General features: G+C 43.1%; 1 protein-coding gene across 1 annotated transcript; it reads left to right on the forward strand.

Moving 5' to 3' along the window:
• The first annotated feature begins 1897 nt into the window (after positions 1-1897).
• Positions 1898-2895, forward strand: LOC124665966 (ribosome-inactivating protein-like). Its single transcript, XM_047203326.1, has one exon. The coding sequence runs from the start codon at positions 1917-1919 to the stop codon at positions 2676-2678; it is 762 nt and encodes a 253-aa protein (XP_047059282.1). The 5' UTR covers positions 1898-1916; the 3' UTR covers positions 2679-2895.
• The last annotated feature ends 22372 nt before the right edge of the window (positions 2896-25267 follow it).

Here is a 25267-nt window from a genome sequence, read left to right on the forward strand (position 1 = left end):
GACATGGTTTTGTGGCCTTTAAAGTGTTTTGGAACTCAGGTAAGCAGGCAAAGCGAAACAAGAGAAGAACATGTCCAAGAAAACGACATAAGATGATCTGATAGGCGAGACGTGGAAGAGAATACCTGATCGTGGGATCAGCACACTTAAAAGGGCTTCCAGACCTTGTGAGGTTGGAAATTATTGGCCTTCAAAATCAATGTTTTTTTATTTCGCAAAAAAAACAATATTCTTAACTAAATTGTACGCCAGTGACATGGCTCTATGACCTTTACGATGTTTGGAACTCAGGTAGGGAAAGCCAAAGAAGAGAAGAATAAGTGCAACAAAAGGGATACACTTAGTGGAAAAGATGGGCTGATAATTGAGAAGTGAAAGAGAATATGGTGGCCTTAGAGCATCTCTAGTCGCGTCCCCCAAACCGTCCCCCAAACCGCGCCGGATCGAGCGTTTGGGGGTTTTGTTCGTACCGCGTTTGGTGGACGTCGCTCCCCAGCCGCGTCCCCCAAACGCCGCCCCCAAACATTAAAAGTATTTTTTTTGGCTAGAAAGAAACTATTTAATAATATTCAAATCGGTTGAACATAAACAAATTATATATAAAACTTCGAAAAAATATAATTAAATACATATAAACTATCTACTTCTTCTTCTTCGCTGATGGCCCCGCCTCGTCGTCGTCATCGCGGTGGCGCTTCCTGCTCGTCACCTCTTCCGAAGAGGCGGTGTCGGCGCTCGACGCGTCGTCGTCGCCGGTGCTCGTCGGCTGCGCCTTGGCCTTGGCCTTGGCCTTGGCCTTGGCGGCCTTGGCCTTGGCGGCCTTGGCCTTGGCAGCCTTCGCCTTGGCCGCCTTCGCCTTCGCACGGGCCACCGCCGCCGCCGCGGCCTCGCTCTCTTCTTCCTCCTCCTCCCAGCCCAGCCATTCCTCCTCGCTGTCAACTGGCGGCGGGGAATCGCCGCCGCTGCTCGGCGTCCCGGCTTTGTCCCACCAATGGCGCCAGCCGGCAGGCTTTCCCTCGCCGGAGGTGTCGGACGGGAGCCGGGAGATGTAGCTCATCGTCGCTGGAGGTGTCGGATGGAGGCTTGGATGAATGACGGCGTACGTACGGGTCTTATTGAGCGCGGATGAACGGCGGCGCAGAAGTCGAAGAGAGCAGCGGTTGCTCTTCCGAGGAGTCGGCGCTCCATTCCGGCGGGGTTGGCGCGTCGTCGACGCGGTTGCCAATGCGACGGTTCCGCTTCCTGGCAACTGCACCGTCGCTACGTATGTGGCGGTTGAGCGTCCGAGCCGGCGACGGGTCGGCCCCGCGCCTCCTCGCCTCTCATTTCGTTGTGTCCGGCGTGCCCGGTGCGTCCCCTGTGGGACGGGGACGGGCTCGGGACGCCGGACACCGTATCGAGGCGCGCCGGACAAAAAAGGACTTTGGGGCGCGCGGCTGGGAACGTTTTTTTGTCCGGCGCGCCCCAAATCCCTTTGGGGGACGGTTTGGGGGACGCGACTGGAGATGCTCTTAGGTGCTGATGTGGTGTATGACCTGTGGTACCACCCTTGCTGCCAAGATCACTCGACGCCGGTCAAGCTTGACCTCGGCGGAGCGGGCGAATCTGAATTTGGCCTATGTTCACAGATGTTTAAACTATGTCAAATTTAGTCTTCTATGCTTGTGCAATTTTCTGAATTTTTTGCCCGGTCGTTACTTTTCTCGAGGGCGATCGGAATTTTAGGGTTTTCGGTGGCTACCTAATTAAAAACTCATCAGAAAAAAAAAAGGCTGATCTTATCCAATCACAGTGGGCAGTGTGTGTTCATGAAATTACATACGTACCCACTCCCGCTGTGGTACTATATAAACAAACGTGTGTATCCGCATCACAGCAAATCAGTCGTCTAGCAGCTAGCAGAAAAGAAGGAGGTGATGGCCGGGCCAACACCAGCGTTCACGGACTCCTTCCTGGTGGAGGAGAACAACTACGGCGACTTCATGCGCATAGTGCGGCAGAACGTGATCAAGTACTGCAGCGACCGGCGCCCTGGAATCGTCCAGCCCGTGCTGCCGCCGGAGCAGCCGGTCCCCAGCCGCTGGTTCTACGTCCTCCTCCGCAACACCAGGACCACCTCCAGCTCCCTCACCCTCGCCGTGCGCATGGACAACCTCTACCTCGTCGGCTTCAAGACCCCGGCCGGGGTGTGGTGGGAGTTCGGCAAAGAGGGCGACACCCGCCTCATCAGCGGCTCCAGGTGGCTTGGCTTCGGCGGCCGGTACCAGGACCTCATCGGCCAGAAGGGGCTGGACACCGTCACGCTAGGCCGCGCCCAAATGGCCCGAGCCGTCCATGTCCTCGCCAAGCATGGCACCTCCAAGGCGTGGGAGGAGCCGCGGCTGGCCGATCCGCAAGCCGAGTCCAAGAGCATGCTGGCGAAGCTGGTGATCATGATCTGCGAGGGGCTGCGGTTCCTCACCGTGTCTGGCACGGTGGACAAGAAGTTTGACAAGGTGAACCCGACAATAACCGACGTCGAGGGGAAGCAGGTGAATAAATGGGATAGGATCTGTGTGGCCGTATTCAAGTGGGCTAACGATCCCAGTGCTAAGTTCCCCGATCTGGAGAAGGTAGGCGTCAAGAATAAAACAGACGCGGAACGAATCGTCCCGCTCGTCAAGTATCAAGCTAGCTAAGCTATTAGCACGGATGAGAACAAGATCAACCAGCCGTATTGTGTACGCATGCAGCATTCGTGCGTGCTAGTATCTGTGTACCAATAAATACACCCCGGGGCGTGTATGTTCCTCTTCACAGTCGCGGGGTGCCGGTGTGGCTTTGCATGAGTATCCCTATATACATGTATGTGACTCTCTAGTACCTACTCCATTCCAATGTTTCGCTCGTCCTTCCGTCCCTATACATGTATGGACACCGCCCCCGCATCTCAGCCATCCCACGAGTACCTAAGGAAAAAATCGGAATACCTTGACAGACTACTAAGTTCCACTTCCTTAAGTTCAAGAACCAACCTTATCATTAGGAACTTGAAGAGACGAAAGAAAAAAAAATTGCCGAGCTAGCTTTAATTTACTCCTCGAAACAGGCTTTCGCCCCGCTTTATAAATAAAGCAACCACAATCATACATAGTTCAGATACACCACACAGAACACACACCCCACATCAAGAGTCTGCTGGGGCAAGCACAACACGCCCACACACACGAGATAGACGATACATCACCCCACACAAGAGGTGCACTCAGAGGCTGGACGGTGTAGATATGCGACGGGCAGCCGCAAGAAGATCCTCCAGCATGCCGTCCAAGCGCTCCCTGTCCCGCTGTCTACACAACGGGTACCACTGCAGTAACGTTCGCCCGGACCTCGATGAACTCCCCGAGGGCCGAGGCCTGCCACTCAGGCCCCAGCGCCTCCAGCAAGAAGCTCCAAAGGAAGCGTGCCGCGGGGCAGGAGAACATGATGTGTGTCGTTGTCTCCGGAACAACACACAGTGGGCATAGCCCGTCGCCCGGCCCGTGCCTCTTCAGAACCTCCACCCCAGAGGGGAGGCGATCTCTCAGCAGCTGCCAAAGAAAAATCTTCGTCTTAAGCGGGATAGGAGCCTTTAAAAGTGGGGCCGTCCATGGGAGCTTTAATTTACTTTGGGACTCCAAGGGATGAGCTATAAAGAATCTTGGTTAACCATGATCAGGATTCAGGACCTGGAAGACCGAGGGAACGAGTTTTATATCTACCTTGATACAAACACTCCGATATTAGAGTCTCCTGTGAATGGAACTTACGAGGTACCGGGAAAGAAAGGAGAAAAAAACAACTCTCACCACTGGAGCTAAAAGCTCTGCCATAGGAATTAAAGTATGATTTTTAAATGAAACAAATAAATTCCCTACTATTTTAAGTTCTAACCGTTCCATATAAGGAAGAAAATAAGCTCATGACGGTTCTCAATTTTTTTTATCTTCCCCTAGAATGAAGAATATTTATGGAAGATGGTGATAAACTCGCTATCAACCATCAAAGGAACTTAAATCCTTAAATAAAAGAAGTCATTTACATAATGCTAGTATCATTTATCTCTGCCAATAAATTGGTTAGTCTAGTTCATTGTGTTTCTTGAAAGAGAGGATTCACAGTTATGCCTACTTGAAATACTCTAGTAGTGAACTAACCCTAGAACTATTGTTGGCTATCAAATGTGCATTGATTACATGAACTTGAATAAAGAGACACGGAAAGATCATTAAACGTTGACATGCATAGACTAATTGTTGGAGGAACATACATACTTCAAGTCAACAAATGTCAACAAAGATATTACTCTGGTTTTTTGATAAACTTGTGACATGCATAACTAGCATTATGATACTAGTATACATAATGCATAAATAGTGAACTAACCCTAGAACGATTGTGGGTTCACCATTTCAAGTATACATAACCGTTGACATGCATAATTCTGATTTTTGATAAACTTGTGTTTTGAAAATAATTACTCCTTTCATAACAAATAGAGTTGTATGGCTTAAAGAGAAGGAAACATTTAGAAAGGGGTTGTGTTTGGAAAATAGTTTGAAATTACTTTGTAAGGAAATCCCCATTTGCCAAAATGTAATAAAATGTGTTATAGAAGTTTTGCCACATGCCCACTTTTAGATTATGGATACACACAAGCAACTGAATCAAAGTCAGATAGAGTCACAGAAATCCAACACATCACATATAGTTAACAAAGTCAATACAAACAACTAACCAACATTCCATGACGCAATTTTGAATCACTACTCAATGATGATCATGTCAATATAAGGTTTTAAGAAAGGTTTTAAATAAGGGAGTAAGGATTTTGTAAGATTTTCAGGAAATAGTGGAGACACGAACATCTCCTAATTTTAAGGCCTTTCAAAGGTGTTTGAAATCAATTTGTAATTTTTTTGTAAAGCCATAGTTGGGAAAATAGTGGGATCATACCAACTTATAGACCATATATGTTTTACAAATACTTAGCTTGGAAAATCTTTGTGTCAAAATAAATCTTGGCTCTTTGATTTGGAAAAGTTAAATCACATGGAAATAAAAGAAGTGACCAAGATAATGTTTTTTTATCAAATAGCTACTAGTATTTGAAATGACATGATCACAATGTCACACGGATTGTGTTGGTTCACAATCTTGTTCATCAATCCTAACAAATAGAAATACTTACCACATCAAAGAAGACAATTTTAGTTTAGCTAAAAGTCAGCAAACATATTTGTTGGCCCTCATTTGCACACCACTAAACTCTTCTTAAACAAGGTTGCAAAAGTTGGGGTATTACAGAAAGCCGATATTGTCACCATCATGGGTGGTGGATGGCTGGTGGAGATGAACCTCTCCCGTGTCATATCCTATTAGAACAAAGGAGGTAAGGCCGGCAGCCCTAGCGGTCTTCTCCCTTGCAACTCGCCATTTAGCTGTTGTCGGTCGCCTCCAATCAAGTCGTCGATGAATACCGGATTTCTCCACTGACGGTCTTTACGAATTGTCAAAGTCCTCCTGAACCCCTGGATTGGAGGGGACCCGATTGGGCACGTCCACAAACATCAGCCCATGGGGCTTCAAGGGGGAGTGTTGCAAGGCTCTGCCTTTCAGCTAACACCACGGGACATATTGTATGGATTTGTAGCATAGAAAACAAAAAATTTCCTACCGCAAGAACGAATAACAAGCCAAGATCTAATCTAGTAGATGGTAGCAACGAGATGTATGTGAGACTAACCCTCGAAGATTCCAAAGCCTACGAGATTAGATCTCGTGGTTGATGTAGTCGATCACTTGCCGCTTTCAAAAGCGCGTAGAAGATCTTGACGGTGCCACAATCGGGCAACACCTCCGTACTCGGTCACACGTTCGGTGTTGATGATGACGTCCTTCTCCCTGTTCTAGCGGGCAGCGGATGTAGTAGATCCTCCTCGGAATCCCGACAGCACGACGGTGTGGTGTCGGTGGTGGTGGAGATCTCCGGCAGGGCTTCGCCTACGCACTACGGGAGAATCGGGAGGGGGAGGTGGCTAGGGTTTGTGGAGAGGGGGCACTTGGGGCGCCGGCCTTGGTGCCCTTGGGTGGTGCGGCTGGTGTGGTGGCCAGCCCCCTCCCTCTCTCCCTCATTATATAGGTGGAACCCCAAGGGTTAGCCCAAAGATTCGAATAAGAGTCCAACTCAAAAACTTACCAAAGGGTGAAACCTAGGGGAGTGGGACTCCCCCTTTCCTTCTTCCTTGGCCGGCCAAGGTAGTGGAGTCCACCATGGACTCCACATTCCCTCTTGGTTGGCTGGTTAGGTTGGTGGAGTCCATCCAGGACTCCACCTTCCATGGTGATTTCTTCGAGAAGGTTCTAGAATATTCTAGCGCCTTCCATAAATGCACCGGATCATTTCCAAACTTGGAAAGTGACTTCCAATATATGAATCTTATTCTCCGGACCATTCCGGAACTCCTCGTGATGTCCTGGATCCCATCCGAGACTCCAAACAACATTCGAACTCCATTCCATATTTCATATCTACTTAAGAAGACATCAAACCTTAAGTGTGTCACCCTACGATTCGTGAACTATGCAGACATGGTCGAGACTCCTCTCCGACCAATAACCAATAGCGGGATCTGGAGATCCATAATGGCTCCCACACATTCAACGATAACTTAGTGATCGATTGAACCATTTACATACGATACTGATTCCCTTTGTCTACGATACTTTACTTGTCCGAGGTTCGATCATCGGTATCTCCATACCTAGTTCAACCTTGTTACCGAAAAGTACTCTTTACTCGTGCCGTGGTATGTCATCTCTTGTGAACTAGTCACATGCTTGCAAGCTAATCAGACGACATTCCACCGAGAGGGCCCAGAGTATATCTATCCGTCATCGGGATGGACAAATCCCACTCTTGATCCATATGCCTCAACTCACACTTTCCGAATACTTAATCCCATCTTTATAACCACCCATTTATGCGATGGCGTTTGATGTAATCAAAGCATCCTTCCGGTGTAAGTGATTTACATGATCTCATGGTCGAAGGACTAGGTAACTATGTATCGAAAGCTTATAGCAAGTTGAACTTAATGACTTGATCTCATGCTATGCTTACTATGGGTGTGTCCATCACATCATTCACCTAATGATATGATATTGTTATTAATAACATCCTATGTTCCTGATCAGCGAACCATGATCATCTATTAATCAACAAGCTAGTTAAATGAGAGGCTTACTACGGACTTTGGTTGTTTACACAACACACATGTATCAATGTTTCCAGTTAATACAATTATAGCATGGAGTGTAAACATTTATCATGAACACTAAGATATAACACTAACTACTTTATTATTGCCTCTGGGGCATATCTCCAACAGTCTCCCACTTGCACTAGAGTCAATAATCTAGTTTACATTTGTAAAGGTATAACACCTTGGCCTTTTGGTGCTTATCATGTTTTGCTCACGGGAGAGGTTTCATTCAACGAATTTGACACCGCTCAGAAACGTTTGTAGCAATTCATTTGCGTCTTCACGCATCACTCATTTTCCAAATGAGTCGGCATTAATCGTATATGTTCGGTCTTCTGGTGGAACCTTAATTCCGCGGTCTGAAATATGTCACTAATATTGTCACACACAATATAGCTTCAAAGTTCTGACACTATTGGAACTACACCAAGTTCTCAAAGAACTTCTCGATTTTAACATCCTCAGTCATTGTCAAAACAATGACATACTATGTCTTCGTTTGTAGAATCCGCCACAATATTTAGAACTCATCTAAATCTAGCATAGACATCTTCTAGCTCATTGTGCTACCTTTTAATGAACACTTAGCCTAGTTTAGATTGAAATTCATTTTTATATGTGATCAAACTAATATCGGTGCAACGCCTTACATCGATTTGTTTGTCATTACCTCATACAAAACTATATATATATCCTTGGCTCTTCGAAAGTACTCAAGAATATTCTTACTGTTGTCCAATGATCATTACATGAATCATTCTGGTATATGCTCGTAACACTTTAGAGCACAGGATATTGATGACCCACAAGTATAGGGGATCGCAACAGTCTTCGAGGGAAGTATTACCCAATTTATTGATTCGACACAAGGGGAGACAAAGAACACTTGGAAGCCTTAACAACGGAGTTGTCAATTCGATTGCACTGGAAACAGACTTGCTCGCAAGAGTTTATCGAGTAATACGAGTTTTATAGTAGCGACGGTAGTGAAATAACGAGCAGCAGAGTAACAAAGACAGCAGTAATGATTATAGTAAACAGCGGGATCAAAATACGTAGGCACGGGGACGGATGACGGGCGTTGCATGGATGAGAGAAACTCATGTAACAATCATAGCGAGGGCATTTGCGAGATAATAATAAAACGGTATCCAAGTACTAATCAATCAATAGGCATGTGTTCCAATTATAGTCGTACGTGCTCGCAATGAGAAACTTGCACAACATCTTTTGTCCTACCAGTCGGTGGCAGCAGGGCCTCAAGGGAAACTATCTGGATATTAAGGTACTCCTTTTAATAGAGTACCGGAGCAAAGCATTAACACTCCGTGAACACATGTGATCCTCACATCATCGCCATCCCCTCCGGTTGTCCCGATTCTTGTCACTTCGGGGCCATTGGTTCCGGACAGCGACATGTGTATACAACTTGCGGGTAAGATCATAAACAACGAATATCTTCATGAATCAATAACATGTTCAGATCCGAGATCATGGCACTCGGGCCCTAGTGACAAGCATTAAGCATAACAAGTTGCAACAATATCATAAAAGTACCATCTACGGACACTAGGCACTATGCCCTAACAATCTTATGCTATTACATGACCAATCTCATCCAATCCCTACCATCCCCTTCGGCCTACAGCGGGGGAATTACTCACACATGGATGGGGGAAACATGGCTGGTTGATGGAGAGGCGTTGGCGGTGATGGCGGTGATGATCTCCTCCAATTCCCCGTCCCGGCGGAGTGCCAGAACGGAGACTTCGGCTCCCGCGACGGAGTTTCGCGATGTGGCGGCGTTCCGGAGGGTTTCCGGCGACTTCGACTTCTCTCCGGTGCGTTTTTAGGTCGAGGCGAATAAGTAGTCCGAAGGGGGCGTCGGAGGCCGGCCGAGGGGCCACACTACATGGCCGCGCGGGCCCCCCTAGGCCGCGCCGCCATGTAGTGTGGGGCCCTCGGGCCTCCACTTCAATTGCCCTTCCGGCTCCGTCATTATTCCGGGAAAATAGGCCCTTTCGTCAAAATCCCGAGGTTTTCCTGAAAGTTGGATTTCCGCACAAAAACGAGACACACGAACGGTTCTGCTGAAAACAGCGTTAGTCCGTGTTAGTTGCATCCAAAATACACAAATTAGAGGCAAAACAATAGCAAAAGTGTTCGGGAAAGTAGATACGTTTTGGACGTATCAACTCCCCCAAGCTTAGCTTATTGCTTGTCCTCAAGCAATTCGGTTAACAATCGAGCGATAAAAGAACTTTCACGAACACATTTGCTCATATGATGTATATATTCTCATGATATGGCTAATACTTGAGCAGATTCATAATAAGATACATGCAAATAAGATCATCTAACGACTATGTCAATCATGAAGAAGTACCAACAATTAATAATAAGCATCATGAATCATGTATATAAGCAGGATTGCAATGTTCATAAGAGAGTATGATAAAGTGGTATCTCGCTTGCTCGTATTTGATTGGCAAAACATAAATGCCCGGGCACCTTTGAAGTTCATAGAAAGACTAGAAGTAGTGATTGTCAAAGATAAGAGCATCAAAGTTATACCACAATCAATCATATTTTGAGACAAGCATATTATACTAAGAATGAAAGTTGTGCTCTCAAGAAAGTGCTCAAAGAAATAATGGAGACACAACATAAAAGCAAAAGATTGACCCTTCGCAGAGGGAAGCAGGGATTAACATGCGCTAGAGCTTTTCATTTGTAAAGTAGGAGTAAAATTATTTTGAGAGGTGTTTGTTGTTGTCAACGAATGGTAATGGGTACACCAACTACCTCGCCAACCGGACTTTCAAGAGCGGCTCCCATGAATTATTTGCAATTTTATGTGGCACTCCTTCCAACCTTTCTTACACAAACCATGGCTAACCGAATCCTCGGGTGACTGCCAACAATCACATACCATGAAGGAGTGCCTTTTTATTTTAGTTTTATTATGATGATGACACTCCCCCCAACCTTTGCTTACACAAGCCATGGCTAACCGAATCCTTCGGGTGCCGTCCAACAATCACAAACCATGGAGGAGTGTCTATTTAAGTTAATTAATTCGGGACTGGGAATCCCATTGCCGGCTCTTTTTGCAAAATTATTGGATAAGCGGATGTGCCACTATTCCATATGAGAGTCCGTCAAAAGTAAATGACAAGGTTGAAAGCTAAACACCACATACTTCCTCATGAGCTATGAAACATTAACACAAATTAAGAAGCATTTTGAAGGTTTTAAAGGTAGCGCATGAGAATTTACTTGGAATGGTTTGAAATGCCATGCATAGGTATTTATGGTGGACACTCTGGAATAACTTGGTTTTCATGTGTTTGGAGGCACGAGCAGCGTTCCCGCTCAGTACAAGTGAAGGCTAGCAAAAGACTAGGGAGCGACAAATCAAGAGAGCGATGACTTGTCATAATCATGCTTGCGGCAAAATAAATTAACCGAGGCATAAAAGTGATACAAGAACTCTGAAGCAATGTAAATCATTGAGGCTTAATTGACTCTTGTTCAGTCATATGCATGCGTGAGCATGTGCCAAGTCGATATAAATGAATTATTCAGAGGAGGATACCACAATGCCATACTTACTTATGAATAAAACAATGCAAGCAAACATCCATGACATGCTACCCATATTAATAAATTGGAGCTAATCATGAGAGATCATGAACTACTAGACTTTCTTAAATGACATATACCTCACATGAACCAACTAAGCATGCTCACATGGATGAGTATATGTACAAAAATGAAAACAAATAGAGTTCATACCAGCCTCTCACCACAATCAGATCGTCGTAGATCGTCATTATTGCCTTTTCACTTGTGTCACTTGGATAATATGAAATGAAAACCACGCTCCAGCCACCGAAGACCATTGAACTCATAATGAACTTTACAAACCAAAGAAGAACAGCAAATATTTTTGGTGTTTTCGAATTTGAGAACAAGAACAAAAGGAAACAAGCAAACAAAGCAAAATCTTTTTGGGTTTTCTTATAGCAAACTAGCAATAGCAAATAAAGCAAAACAAATGCAAGAAACCAAAATAAGCGAATGGTGAAGAGAAACAACAGAAATATTTTTGGTCTTTTTGTGTTTTGGGAAAGAAACAAAGCGGAAACAAGAAATAACAAACTAAAAGAAACACAGAAAAGCAAGATGGCAGAAGTCTGCCAAAACCTGACAGCAGTACAGAAATCGATTTTTACAAAAATCTTACGTTGCTCAGTTCAAAAAGTGTTCAACTAATGAAAGTTAGATAACAACCTGGGGAACATGCACAAAAATTTGCAACTCAAAATATCGTTCTGGCTGGGCACACGAATTTTTACGGTAACAGCCCAGAATCTGTTTTCAGGCAGCACTTCCCCAAATATCATCTTCCTCTCATTAGAAAACCACTCAAAGAGACTAAACAAGTATATACAAGTATCCAGCAATCATAATATGCAAAGAATGAGTGATGCCGGTATACCTCCCCCAAGCTTAGGCTTTTGGCCTAAGTGGAGTTCAATCCCATCGATCCCATGAAGTAGTATCTCCGTAATATGAAGATGGGTCGTATTCCGGGTATGTGCTAGAAGAAGCACCCGGATATGTGACGGTGTGGTCGTAGGAGGTCCCGACGTCCTCGGAGTCATGTTGCTGGTGGAACTCTTGTATCTTCATATGCTCATCCACCTCCTCCTTAGTGCACGACCATGATTGCCTGTCAATACTTAACAAACCAGGTTGGGGAAGAGGGATTTCCTTCTCCTCCCCGTCAGAAAACAACATTCTATATACCATATTATCTAAAGTAGAGTCAGTTGTAACAAAATGATGACTCTTCATAGCAGTAATATCGAGTCTCCTAGGGGCCAATGGCGCATCATTAGGATCAATAGGAAGATTAAGAAATGTTAAAACACGCGAGTGCAATGGTTCCTCCAAAATAGGCCCCCTGGTAGACGAGCGGCGAGCAATAAGAGCACCAAGGTGATAGGATGTTTGTCCAGTAAGTGCAATGTTCAAGAAAGCAAGATGGTAGCTAGAGATATTACTAGTGTTCTCCCTACCAAGAATGCTAGTAGCAATGTAGTATGCAAAATATTTAATGGCGGGGAGTTGAATGTTCCTTATCTTGCCCCGCTGAATGGTGCGACAATCATCATCGGTAATCCCTCGGTAGAGCTCCAGCAAGTCCCGGGGTTGTCATCAATCCTACTTGCTGTACCTACAGGGGCAATATCCAAGGCACAACAAAAATCCTTCAATGGCATAGTCACGAGTATTACCATAGATCCCGAACGCAACCGTTGGCTCATATTGTTTGTTGTTGAGCTGGAAACTCTCGACGAAGGTCTTGGTGAGCAAGTAGTATTGCTCCCTTTCATCGCCCATATAGGTGGTTAACCCTGCCCTGTTGACAAGTGTTAAGAAGTCCTCCAATATTCCTGCATTCCTTAGAAAATCATAGCATGGAAAAGTAGAAGCATTAGGAGGCCCGTTGTCCTCTTCGGGCGCGAAGCTAGGCGCGAGGATGTCCTCGTTGTACGACCGCCTAATTTGGGTGGAGGACCTAGAAGGCCTCCCGGTGCTGGTTGTTCCCTTCTTGAACAATTCTCCAAATTTGAACTTCTTCATTTTCTGAAATTTCAACAACCAATATAAAAATTTGATTTGGTGACATAAAATTGAGGGAAACTACCATAGGAACTTGCTAGAGTACTAATCATGCATCAAAACTAGTTTCTACCACTTAGAACAAGCATGCAAGCTCACTAAACATGTTACCCACAGCAGCAAAATATTCAAGATATACTCAACCAAACGAAATTCTACTTGGATGGGTGGAGGAGTCACATACCGAAGAGCAAATGTGCCAAATTTCGGACGAAATCTGGGCTGAGCAAAGAGATCGAGAAATCTGGAGCTCCGGAGCAAAAACGCGAGAGAGATGAACTTGGTACGAGTTTTTTCGGGAGAGAGAAGGTCTTGGGAGAAAGAGATGACAAAGTGGGGCGAGAGGGAGCCCACACCACATGGTGGCGCGGCCACCTCCTTGGCCGCGCCGGCCGGTGGTGTGGCGCCCTCCGGTGCCCCACAGGTCATCCTCCGGTGCTCCCGAGTGCCTCGTCGAAAAATAGGACCAACGGTATAATTTTCGCGAATTTTTGAAAACTTTGAAAAATGCACATTTTACTGGGTATTAAGTTTATTATTACCGGCCAGGAAAATTTTTGAAATCTCAAATCAACTAAGAAACTTTGCAAATTAAAAATGCTACAGCAACTAAAGCAAGTGGAGGAAGAAAGAGATGTTGTTTACCTCCTCTATGCATATAAAAGGTATTTGTTAACAAGGTTGATCAAGTCTTGCCACCAAATAAATTTTATATAGCATATGAAGAAATAAACCTCAAATCAATCATGTTACCTTGAATTGTATTGATATGGATCCAATAACAAGAGTTTGATATTCTTCTTTAGGCTCATATATAGGACAATCGATGGTTCCCACTTTGATAGTTCTCACATGAGAGATAGTATTAACTCCGCACGCTTTTTCAATCCTCTTGGGGAAATAGACGGTGTGTTCCTTATTATCAACATTGAAAGTAACCTTTCCTTTATTGCAATCAATAACAGCCCTCGCGGTGTTAAGAAAAGGTCTCCCAAGAATAATAGACATATTATCATCTTCGGGCATTTCCAACACAACAAAATCGGTTAATATCAAGCGAGTTAGTAGTAACTTGAACGAGGGACATTCTCACATATACCAACAGGAATAGCAGGTAGATTTATCAGCCATTTGCAAAGATATATCGGTAGGTATCAACTTATCTAAGTAAAGTCTCTTATAAAGAGAAAAAGGCATAACACTAACACCGGCTCCCAAGTCACATAGAGCAGTTTTAACATAATTATTCTTAATAGAACAAGGAATAGTAGGTATACACGGGTCGCCCAACTTCTTTGGAATTTTGCCATTGAAAGAGTAATTAGCAAGCATAGTGGAAATTTCCTCATTGGGGATTTTCCTTTTGTTAGTAACAATATCTTTCATATACTTTGAATAAGGAGGCAATTTAATAGCATTCAGTCAAAGGAATTTGCAAGAATAAAGGTTTCATCCAATCACAGAATTTATTATAGTGTTCTTCTTCCTTTGATTTTAGTTTCTTAGCAGGAAAAGGCATTGGCTTTTGCACCCAAGGTTCTCTTTCATTACCATGTTTCTCAGTAATAAAATCTTCTTTAGTATACTTTTTATTTTTACCATGCTTTTCAGGCTCTTCTTCAACCTCTTCTTTATCAGGAGTATCATTCTTATCAGTATCTTTATCATTATCATGTTCATTGCCACTTTCAGTTTCAGCATCAGAAATAGAAATACTATTAGGATCATTAACAGGTTCAGAGGATTCTACAACATTTTTATGTTTCTTTTTCTTTTTCTTCTTAGAATGAGCACTAGGTTCAATGCGTTGAGAATCTTGTTCAATTCTTTTGGGATGCCCTTCGGGATATAGAGGATCCTGGGTAGAGACACCACCTCTAGTTGTTACTTCATAAGCATGTTTCTCTTTAGAATTATTCCCTAACAAGTCATTTTGCACTTTAGTGAGTTGATCAATTTGAGTCTGAATCATTTGAAAATGTTTGACAAGCATCTTAACATCATTGGAGGTTCTCTCCACAATATCATGCAATTGACTAATAGCTTGAGAATTTTCCATTAAATGATTCTCTACTCTCATATTAAAATTTTCTTGCTTAACAATATAATTATCAAACTCATCTAAGCATTGTGCAGGAGGTTTCGAATACATAATATCTTCCCTAGTAAAGCGTTGAAGGGAGTTTACCTCAATCATGGATGAAGGGGGAATTATCTCACATATATCTTCTATAGGAGGTAGATTCTTCACATCTTCGGATTTAATACCTTTCTCCTTGAGAGACTTCTTGGCTTCCCTCATATCTTCATCATTCAATTTAATTAAACCCCTCTTCTTCACTATTGGCGTTGGAGTTGGTTCAGGCGTATTCCAATCATCATAATTCCGGCTTATTTTAGCCAATAATTCTTCGAGCGTCGTCCGGAGTTCTTTTCCGAAAACACAACCGAGCACAACTATCCGGGTATGCCCTAGACTCAATGGTTAGTCCACTATAAAATATATCAAGTAAATCATGCTTTTCTAAATCATGGTCGGGCAAAGCTCTAATAAGAGAGCAAAATCTCGCCCAAGCCTCGGAGCAATTTCTCTTCATCTCCCCGATCAAAATTATAAACTCTCCGCAAAGCAGCATGTTGAGCACTAGCGAGGAAAGTATTTCCGAAAGAAAACGACAAGCAATTCTTTTGGACTTTTAATAGAGCTAGGTGGCAAACTATTATACCAAATTTTAGCGTCATCCTTTAATGAGAATGGAAAGATTTTAGCAACAAAGTAGGTACGCTTCTTAACATCATCGAGAAAACAAGCTACTCAAAGTAGATAACTCGGTCATGTGTTCAACGAGCACTTTCTTTTTCGGTACCACAAAAAGGTGTTTTCTCAACAATAGCTATATGAGATAGATCAAGAGAAAAATCATAATCTTTATCCCTAATGTTTATAGGAGATGTGGCAAATTTAGGATCGGGAGACAGTTTATATCTAACGGTGTGTTACGCAAGCAACTTTTTAATTTTTCTTGCATCAGTAGTAGCATGGCATTTTTCAATAAAATCATCATCAAGTTCCACATAATCTTCATCAAGATCATCACTAGAGTATTCAAGTTCATGTGAATTAACAGGTGTAGTAACATCAGGAATTTCAGCATTTTCAATTTGTCTAGACCTAGCAATGGAAGCATCTAGAAAAGTCCCCAATGAACCACTATCATCAAGCACAGCAGAAATATTATCAGTATTATGAGAGTGTTCAGATTCAGCAGAAGTACCCGCATGTGAAGCATGTGGCGGTGAAACAAGTTTATCAATCACAGATGGTGAATCAAGTGTAGCGGAGGTACTCAGAATTGTACCTTTTCTTGTAGTGGATGGTAATATGGCGATCTTAGTATCGCGAGGTTTACCCATGATGGAGAATTTGCAGCGAACAATATTAATCCAAGTGAACTTCCAAATAAAGCTATGCTCCCCGGCAACGGCGCCGGAAAATAGTCTTGATGACCCACAAGTATAGGGGATCGCAACGAGTCTTCGAGGGAAGTATTACCCAATTTATTGATTCGACACAAGGGGAGACAAAGAACACTTGGAAGCCTTAACAACGGAGTTGTCAATTCGATTGCACTGGAAACAGACTTGCTCGCAAGAGTTTATCGAGTAGTAACAGTTTTATAGTAGCGACGAGTAGTGAAATAACAGCGAGCAGAGTAACAAAGACAGCAGTAATGATTATAGTAAACAGCAGGATTAAAATACCGTAGGCACGGGGACGGATGACGGGCGTTGCATGGATGAGAGAAACTCATGTAACAATCATAGCGGGGCATTTGCGGATAATAATAAAACGGTATCCAAGTACTAATCAATCAATAGGCATGTGTTCCAATTATAGTCGTACGTGCTCGCAATGAGAAACTTGCACAACATCTTTTGTCCTACCAGCCGGTGGCAGCCGGGCCTCAAGGGAAACTACTGGATATTACTCCTTTTAATAGAGTACCGGAGCAAAGCATTAACACTCCGTGAACACATGTGATCCTCACATCACTGCCATCCCCTCCGGTTGTCCCGATTCTTGTCACTTCGGGGCCATTGGTTCCGGACGGCGACATGTGTATACAACTTGCGAGGTAAGATCATAAACAACGAATATCTTCATGAATCAATAACATGTTCAGATCTGAGATCATGGCACTCGGGCCCTAGTGACAAGCATTAAGCATAACAAGTTGCAACAATATCATAAAAGTACCATCTACGGACACTAGGCACTATGCCCTAACAATCTTATGCTATTACATGACCAATCTCATCCAATCCCTACCATCCCCTTCGGCCTACAGCGGGGGAATTACTCACACATGGATGGGGGAAACATGGCTGGTTGATGGAGAGGCGTTGGCGGTGATGGCGGTGATGATCTCCTCCAATTCCCCGTCCCGGCGGAGTGCCAGAACGGAGACTTCTGGCTCCCGCGATGGAGTTTCGCGATGTGGCGGCGTTCTGGAGGGTTTACGGCGACTTCGACTTCTCTCCGTGCGTTTTTAGGTCGAGGCGAATAAGTAGTCCGAAGGGGGCGTCGGAGGCCGACCGAGGGGGCCACACTACATGGCCGCGCGGGCCCCCTAGGCCGCGCCGCCATGTAGTGTGGGGCCCTCGGGCCTCCACTTCAATTGCCCTTCTGGCTCCGTCATTATTCTGGGAAAATAGGCCCTTTCGTCAAAATCCCGAGGTTTTTCTTGAAAGTTGGATTTCTGCACAAAAACGAGACACCAGAACAGTTCTGCTGAAAACAGCGTTAGTCCGTGTTAGTTGCATCCAAAATACACAAATTAGAGGCAAAACAATAGCAAAAGTGTTCGGGAAAGTAGATACGTTTTGGACGTATCAGATATCTGATTTTGTACATATTATTCGTGATCTAAAATCACTCATGTGTTTTTACTCATTGAGTGTCAAATACACTCAAGTCTTGTTCAACCTTCACATGGAAAGGAACCCCTTCTTGATATTTGCGTATTGAACTATTTCAATATTCATTCTATGTACTTTAACTTAAACTTACTATGCGATTCAATCTATCTTCATAGATCTTGACGCTAAATATGTTTTAGTCAATATCCTTTCATTAAAGTTAATTCTCAATGAAACCTTTTATTCACATCAAGTACATAATTACATCATTTATAATCAATGATATGTCATCCACATATAATATAAATATGTCTCAGTGCTCCCACTTAATTTCTTGCAAATGCAAGCATCTTCATCGTTTCTGATGAAATTAAAAACTCTTTGACTATTTCATCCGGTGAAGATTTCAACTCCGATACTCACTTCATCCAATTGAAGTTTGTATACATATCTAGTATTCCACGGACCAGCAAAACTCTTGGTTGTATCTAGTATACATCCTTAATACACACTTCTGGAAGGTATGTATTTCTGCCATCCTACTAACATATCTCATAAAAGAAATATGTAGTGGCTACTAGAATAATCCATATAGACTATAAGCATTGCTACGGAAGATCTTATCTTATCGTAGTCAACTCTTTGAACTTTGTCGTAAACAACTTTTCGACAAGTCGAGCTTCTTCAAGGATATTGCATCCAAGTCCATCAATTTAATAGATCCATTTACTTTCAAAAAATATTTACCTATATTGGATTTCATGGCGCATAGCCATTTTAACGGAGTCAGGGCCCATCATAACTTCTTTGTATGTAGTTGGTTTATCATTGTTCAAAATCAATCCTTTGTTCACAAATCATTTATTTGATCACAAAGTAACCCATATCTACAAGGTTCAATGGATACTTCGATCTCCATGACTATAACTCTTTTAAGACATGGGAGCTATGATCTTCGTGGCCGCTTCCGGAACCATTTCCGATGCTACGCTACTCTAATCATCATGCGCAGGTTCATAAACCTTATCAAGTTCCATTGTCCTTCCACTCAAATACTTCGCTAGAAACAATTTCTTGGAAATAAGTAAGAAACATCGACAAACACTTTTGTCTTTGTCTCCATAGTGGAAAGAATTCCCAATCAATTCTCTGGGATAACCAACAAAGACATTCATCCAATTTTGGTTGTAAACTTATTTACTTATGCTATGCATACCAAAATTTAAGAAAAGACTATTAGGGTTTATACCCATGCCATAACTCGTATGGTGTCATTTCAACGGATTATGATGATGCTCTATTTAGTGTAAAAGCGATAGTCTCTAAAGCATAATCCACAAAAATATAATGGCGTCATTTTATTTTATCTCATCATTAATCCAACAAGGTTTGGATACGTATCTCGGATTCTCCATCATCACTATGATACTCCAAGAAACGTGAGTTGTAGAACAATTTCATAACTCTTTTAGATGTTTGCTAGAACTCATAATTCAAATATTTCCACCATGATCCAATCATAGATATTTGACTTTTCTATTATGATGATTTCCACTTCATGCTGAAATTTATTTGAATCTATTCAAATGTTTCAAACTTCTTCCTTATCGAATAAATATATCCACATATATATACTCAATTCATTGTTGGAAGTTTTTGAAGTAGAAGAATCTCCCGCACACAACTATGCCTAGTGAACCACATACATCATCATGTATGTTTCCACTAAGTTAGTTTCCTGTTCAACTCTTGGCCTATGAACGGTATTTCAGTCATTCTCTTTAGAAGAGATTTGCAAGCACCAAACGATTCAAAAATCAAATGATTCCAAAAATCCATTTGCATGGAGTTTCTTCATGCGTTCCTTTCTAACATGACCTAAATGGCGGTTCCACAAATAAGTGGAATTCAAATCATTTGCCTTATGGCATTTTAGCGTCAGTGTTGTGCATGTGTGTTTCACCATTTAGATTTATAATAACTTATCCATCGTACATGGAGTACGGTCATAACTTTGAACAACTCATTGTTTTTATTTGACTAGAGCTAACTAACAATTATTAAGTTCTTTATTATATATCTGAAGGGCTAGGTAGAATGCCAACGACGAACATAATAACACTTTATTTTGTCCAGACGTGCATTATTACCACATTCCTTATCAGTCACTTAGGCCATTGTATTCTTGTATTGCGTTGTGTTGTATGACATCTCATACCAACCAATATGGTACTTATACCCAAGAATTTCATTGTGTGACCAAACAAGGAATACATTCATAACATGTATATAATCTATATACACCTGAGCTAGACTTTCTAGTCTTTTCTTTCTTTCTGCCAAAATCTTTTGTAGTTTCTCTTTTAGCTTTCCTCATTCTTAGAAAACACTTCACCTTCAATAACTTCTAGGTCCATTGGTCAAATACTAATAACCTTGAGGTTCTTACTTTGAAGTTGATCATCCATGACAAGTGTTCCAGATTTCACTATTAGTAACCTTTAATGTGATGAACAATTTCATTCATAATTTTTATCCATCAAATCATGACGACTTTCTGAGACCATGTTTGTACATGCTAGGCTCGTAAAGTTTAACCTTAGTACTCTTATGTGCAAGTCTGGCTTGCACCCGTTGTATGCGCACGTAGAATCTATAACACCCGATCATCACGTGATGCTTCGAAACGACGAGTCTTAGCAACGGTGCATACTAAGGACGATCACTTCATGGATATGCGAATATCGTTAGTGCCCAACTAGTTGGAGGATTGGGATGCCTGGTGTCTTCAACCTTCGTACATTCCCATAAAACTTATGAGTTTATGTAGTCTCACTAGATTATATTCTATCATCTTGCAATAAGGTCTTAGATATCACATATATCTCATACCTTTCTTATTTCTGAAAACAAACTTTTCAGCTCCTTACTTTTCAAACGGATTTGAACATCAAGTTTTACGGAGACAAGATAATTTAGATACTAATTGAAACCATTGTTTTTCGAATCAGCAATTTGAGGATTACCAAAAGTTTGTTATAGGACTTAATCATTTCTTGATTCTTTAACAATACGGTACCAGTCCGTAAAGTTTCTTGTCAGACTTAACAGTATTTCTATCTCAATTATAAGACTAGCGCATGGTAGATAACGGATGCCAATTCTACAAATTTAATTCAAAATACTATTCGAGACTATGTTCATGATAATTAGTTCATGTTTTAATCTAATTACTAATGAACTCCCACTTAATACAACATCCCTCATAGTTGTTTAGTGGCACACGATCCATATCCACTACACCAAAACCGATCATCACGTGAGATGATGTAGCTTCAATGGTGAATATCAACATGTTGATCATATCATCCATATGACTCGTGTTCAACTTTTCGGTTTCCTGTGTTCCGAGGCCATGTCTGTACATGCTAGGCTCGTCAAGCAAACCCAAGTATTTCCGCGTGTGCAACATGGCTTACACCCGTTGTATGTGAACGTAGAATCTATCACATCCGATCATCACGAGATGCTTCAAGACGACGAAGTGTAGCAACGGTGCATACGAGGGGAGAACACTTTATTATCTTGATATTAATGTGAGGGATCATCTTATAATGCTACTGTCGCGATCTAAGCAAGATAAGATGCATAAAGGATTAACATCACATGCAATTCATAATATGTGATATGATATGGCCTTTCTTCTTGTGCTTTTGATCTCCATCTCCAAAACACACAAGCATGATCTCCATCATCGTCGGCGGTGCGTCAAGGTCCATGGCGCCGTCTTCATGGTTGTTCACCACATGTAGCAACTATTACAACTACTTCGAAATAATACTACTACATGAAATATAAAGACAACCATAAGGTTCCTGCCGGTTGTCACAATACAATAATGATCATCTCATACATATTCCCATATCACATCACCAAACCCTGCAAAAACAAGTTAGACGCCTCTAATTTGGTTTGCATATTTTACGTGGTTTAGGGTTTTCGAGTAAGATCTAGTCTACCTACGAACATGAACCACAACGGTGATACTAGTGTTGTCAATAGAAAGAGTAGATTGAATCTTCACTATGGTGAGAGAGACAGACACCCGCAAAGCCACTTATGCAATACAAGTTGCATGTCGAGCGTGGAGCAAGTCTCATGAACGCGGTCATGTAAAGTTAGCCCGGGCCGCTTCATCCCACCATCCCGCAAGATGCAAAGTACACTAACTAAAAACAACAAAGCATCAACGCCCATAAAAACCATTGTGTTCTACTCGTGCAACCAATCTATGCATAGACACGGCTCTGATACCACTGTATGGATTCGTAGCATAGAAAACAAAAAATTTCCTACTGCAAGAACGAATAACAAGCCAAGATCTAATCTAGTAGATGGTAGCAACGAGATGTATGTGAGACTAACCCTCGAAGATTCCAAAGCCTAAGAGATTAGATCTCGTGGTTGATGTAGTCGATCACTTGCCGCTTTCAAAAGCGCGTAGAAGATATTGACGGTGCCACAATCGGGCAGCACCTCCATACTCGGTAACATGTTCGGTGTTGATGATGACGTCCTTCTCCCCGTTCCAGCGGGCAGCGGATATAGTAGATCCTTCTCGGAATCCCGATAGCACGACGGCGTGGTGTCGGTGGTGGTGGAGATCTCCGGCAGGGCTTTGCCTAAGCACTACGGGAGAATCAGGAGGAGGGAGGTGGTTAGGGTTTGGGGAGAGGGGGCACTTGGGGCGCCGGCCTTGGTGCCCTTGGGTGGTGCGGCTGGTGTGGTGGCCGGCCCCCTCCCTCTCTCCCTCATTATATAGGTGGAACCCCAAGGGTCAGACCAAAGATTCGAATAAGAGTCCAACTCAAAAACTTACCAAAGGGTGAAACCTAGGGGGAGTGGGACTCCCCCCTTTCCTTCTTCCTTGGCCGACCAAGGTGGTGGAGTCCACCATGGACTCCACCTTCCCTCTTGGTTGGCTGGTTAGGGTTGGTGGAGTCCATCCGGGACTCCACCTTCCATGGTGATTTCTTCGGAAGGTTCTAGAATATTCTAGCGCCTTCCATAAATGCACCGGATCATTTGCAAACTTGGAAAGTGACTTCCTATATATGAATCTTATTCTCCGGACCATTCCGGAACTCCTCGTGATGTCCTGGATCCCATCCTAGACTCCGAACAACATTCGAACTCCATTCCATATTCCATATCTACTTAAAACGACATCAAACCTTAAGTGTGTCACCCTACGGTTCGTGAACTATGCAGACATGGTCAAGACTCCTCTCCGACCAATAACCAATAGCGGGATATGGATATCCATAATGGCTCCCACACATTCAACGATAACTTAGTGATCGATTGAACCATTTACATCGATACTGATTCCCTTTGTCACGCGATACTTTACTTGTCCGAGGTTCGATCATCGGTATCTCCATACCTAGTTCAACCTTGTTACCGAAAAGTACTCTTTACTCGTACCGTGGTATGTCATCTCTTGTGACCTAGTCACATGCTTGCAAGCTAATCAGACGACATTCCACCAAGAGGGCCCAGAGTATATCTATCCGTCATCGGGATGGACAAATCCCACTCTTGATCCATATGCCTCAACTCACACTTTCCGAATACTTAATCCCATCTTTATAACCACTGATACGTCTTTGACGTATCGATAATTTATTATGTTCCATGCCATATTATTGATGATATCTACATGTTTTATGCATACTTTATGTCATATTTATGCATTTTCTGGCACTAACCTATTAACGAGATGCCGAAGAGCCGATTCTTTGTTTTCTGCTGTTTTTGGTTTCAGAAATCCTAGTAAGGAAATATTCTCGGAATTGGACGAAATCAACGCCCAGGGGCCTATTTTTACACGAAGCTTCCAGAAGACCGGAGGGGAGACGAAGTGGGGCCACGGGGCGCAGCCACACTAGGGCGGCGCGGCCTAGAGGGGGCCCGCGCGGCCCTAGCGTGTGGGGCCCCAGTGACTCTCCCGACTCCGCCCTTCCGCCTACTTAAAGCCTCCGTCACGAAACCCCCAGTACCGAGAGCCACGATACGGAAAACCTTCCAGAGACGCCGCCGCCGCCAATCCCATCTCGGGGGATTCAGGAGATCGCCTCCGGCACCCTGCCGGAGAGGGGAATCATCTCCCGGAGGTCTCTTCATCGCCATGATCGCCTCCGGATCGATGAGTGAGTAGTTCACCCCTGGACTATGGGTCCATAGCAGTAGCTAGATGGTCGTCTTCTCCTTATGTGCTTCATTGTCGGATCTTGTGAGCTGCCTAACATGATCAAGATCATCTATCTGTAATGCTATATGTTGTGTTTGTCGGGATCCGATGGATAGAGAATACTATGTTATGTTGATTATCAATCTATTACCTATGTGTTGTTTATGATCTTGCATGCTCTCCGTTATTAGTAGAGGCTCTGTCCAAGTTTTTACTCTTAACTCCAAGAGGGAGTATTTATGCTCGATAGTGGGTTCATGCCTCCATTAAATGCGGGACGATGACGGAAAGTTCTAAGGTTGTGGATGTGTTGTTGCCACTAGGGATAAAACATTGATGCTATGTCCGAGGATGTAGTTATTGATTACATTACGCACCATACTTAATGCAATTGTACTGTTATTTGCAACTTAATACTGGAAGGGGTTCGGATGATAACTCGAAGGTGGACTTTTTAGGCATAGATGCATGTTTGGATAGCGGTCTATGTACTTTGTCGTAATGCCCAATTAAATCTCACTATACTCATCATATCATGTATGTGCATGGTCATGCCCTCTCTATTTGTCAATTGCCCAAGCTGTAATTTGTTCACCCAACATGCTATTTATCTTATGGGAGAGACACCTCTAGTGAGCTGTGGACCCCGGTCCATTCTTTTACATTGAATACAATCTCATCGCAATAATTGTTCTACTCGTTTTTCGCAAACAATCATCATCCACACTATACATCTAATCCTTTGTTACGGCAAGCCGGTGAGATTGACAACCTCATCTGTTTCGTTGGGGCAAAGTACTTTGGTTGTGTTGTGCGAGGTTCCACGTTGGCGCGGAATCCCTGGTGTTGCGCCGCACTACATCCCGCCGCCATCAACCTTCAACGTGCTTCTTGGCTCCTACTGGTTCGATAAACCTTGGTTTCTTACTGAGGGAAAACTTGCCGCTGTACGCATCACACCTTCCTCTTGGGGTTCCCAACGGACGTGTTAACTACGCGCAATCAAGCTCTTTTTCTAGCGCCGTTGCCGGGGAGATCAAGACACGCTGCAAGGGGAGTCTCCACAATCCAATCTCTTTACTTTGTTTTTGTCTTGCTTTATTTTATTTACTACTTT

Source organism: Lolium rigidum, chromosome 6 (genome assembly GCF_022539505.1).
Source record: "Lolium rigidum isolate FL_2022 chromosome 6, APGP_CSIRO_Lrig_0.1, whole genome shotgun sequence".
Lineage (NCBI taxonomy): Eukaryota > Viridiplantae > Streptophyta > Magnoliopsida > Poales > Poaceae > Lolium > Lolium rigidum.

Coding starts and splice junctions, on each gene's coding strand:
- LOC124665966 (XM_047203326.1), top strand. CDS start 1,917: ATGGCCGGGCCAACACCAGCGTTCACGGACTCCTTCCTGGTGGAGGAG.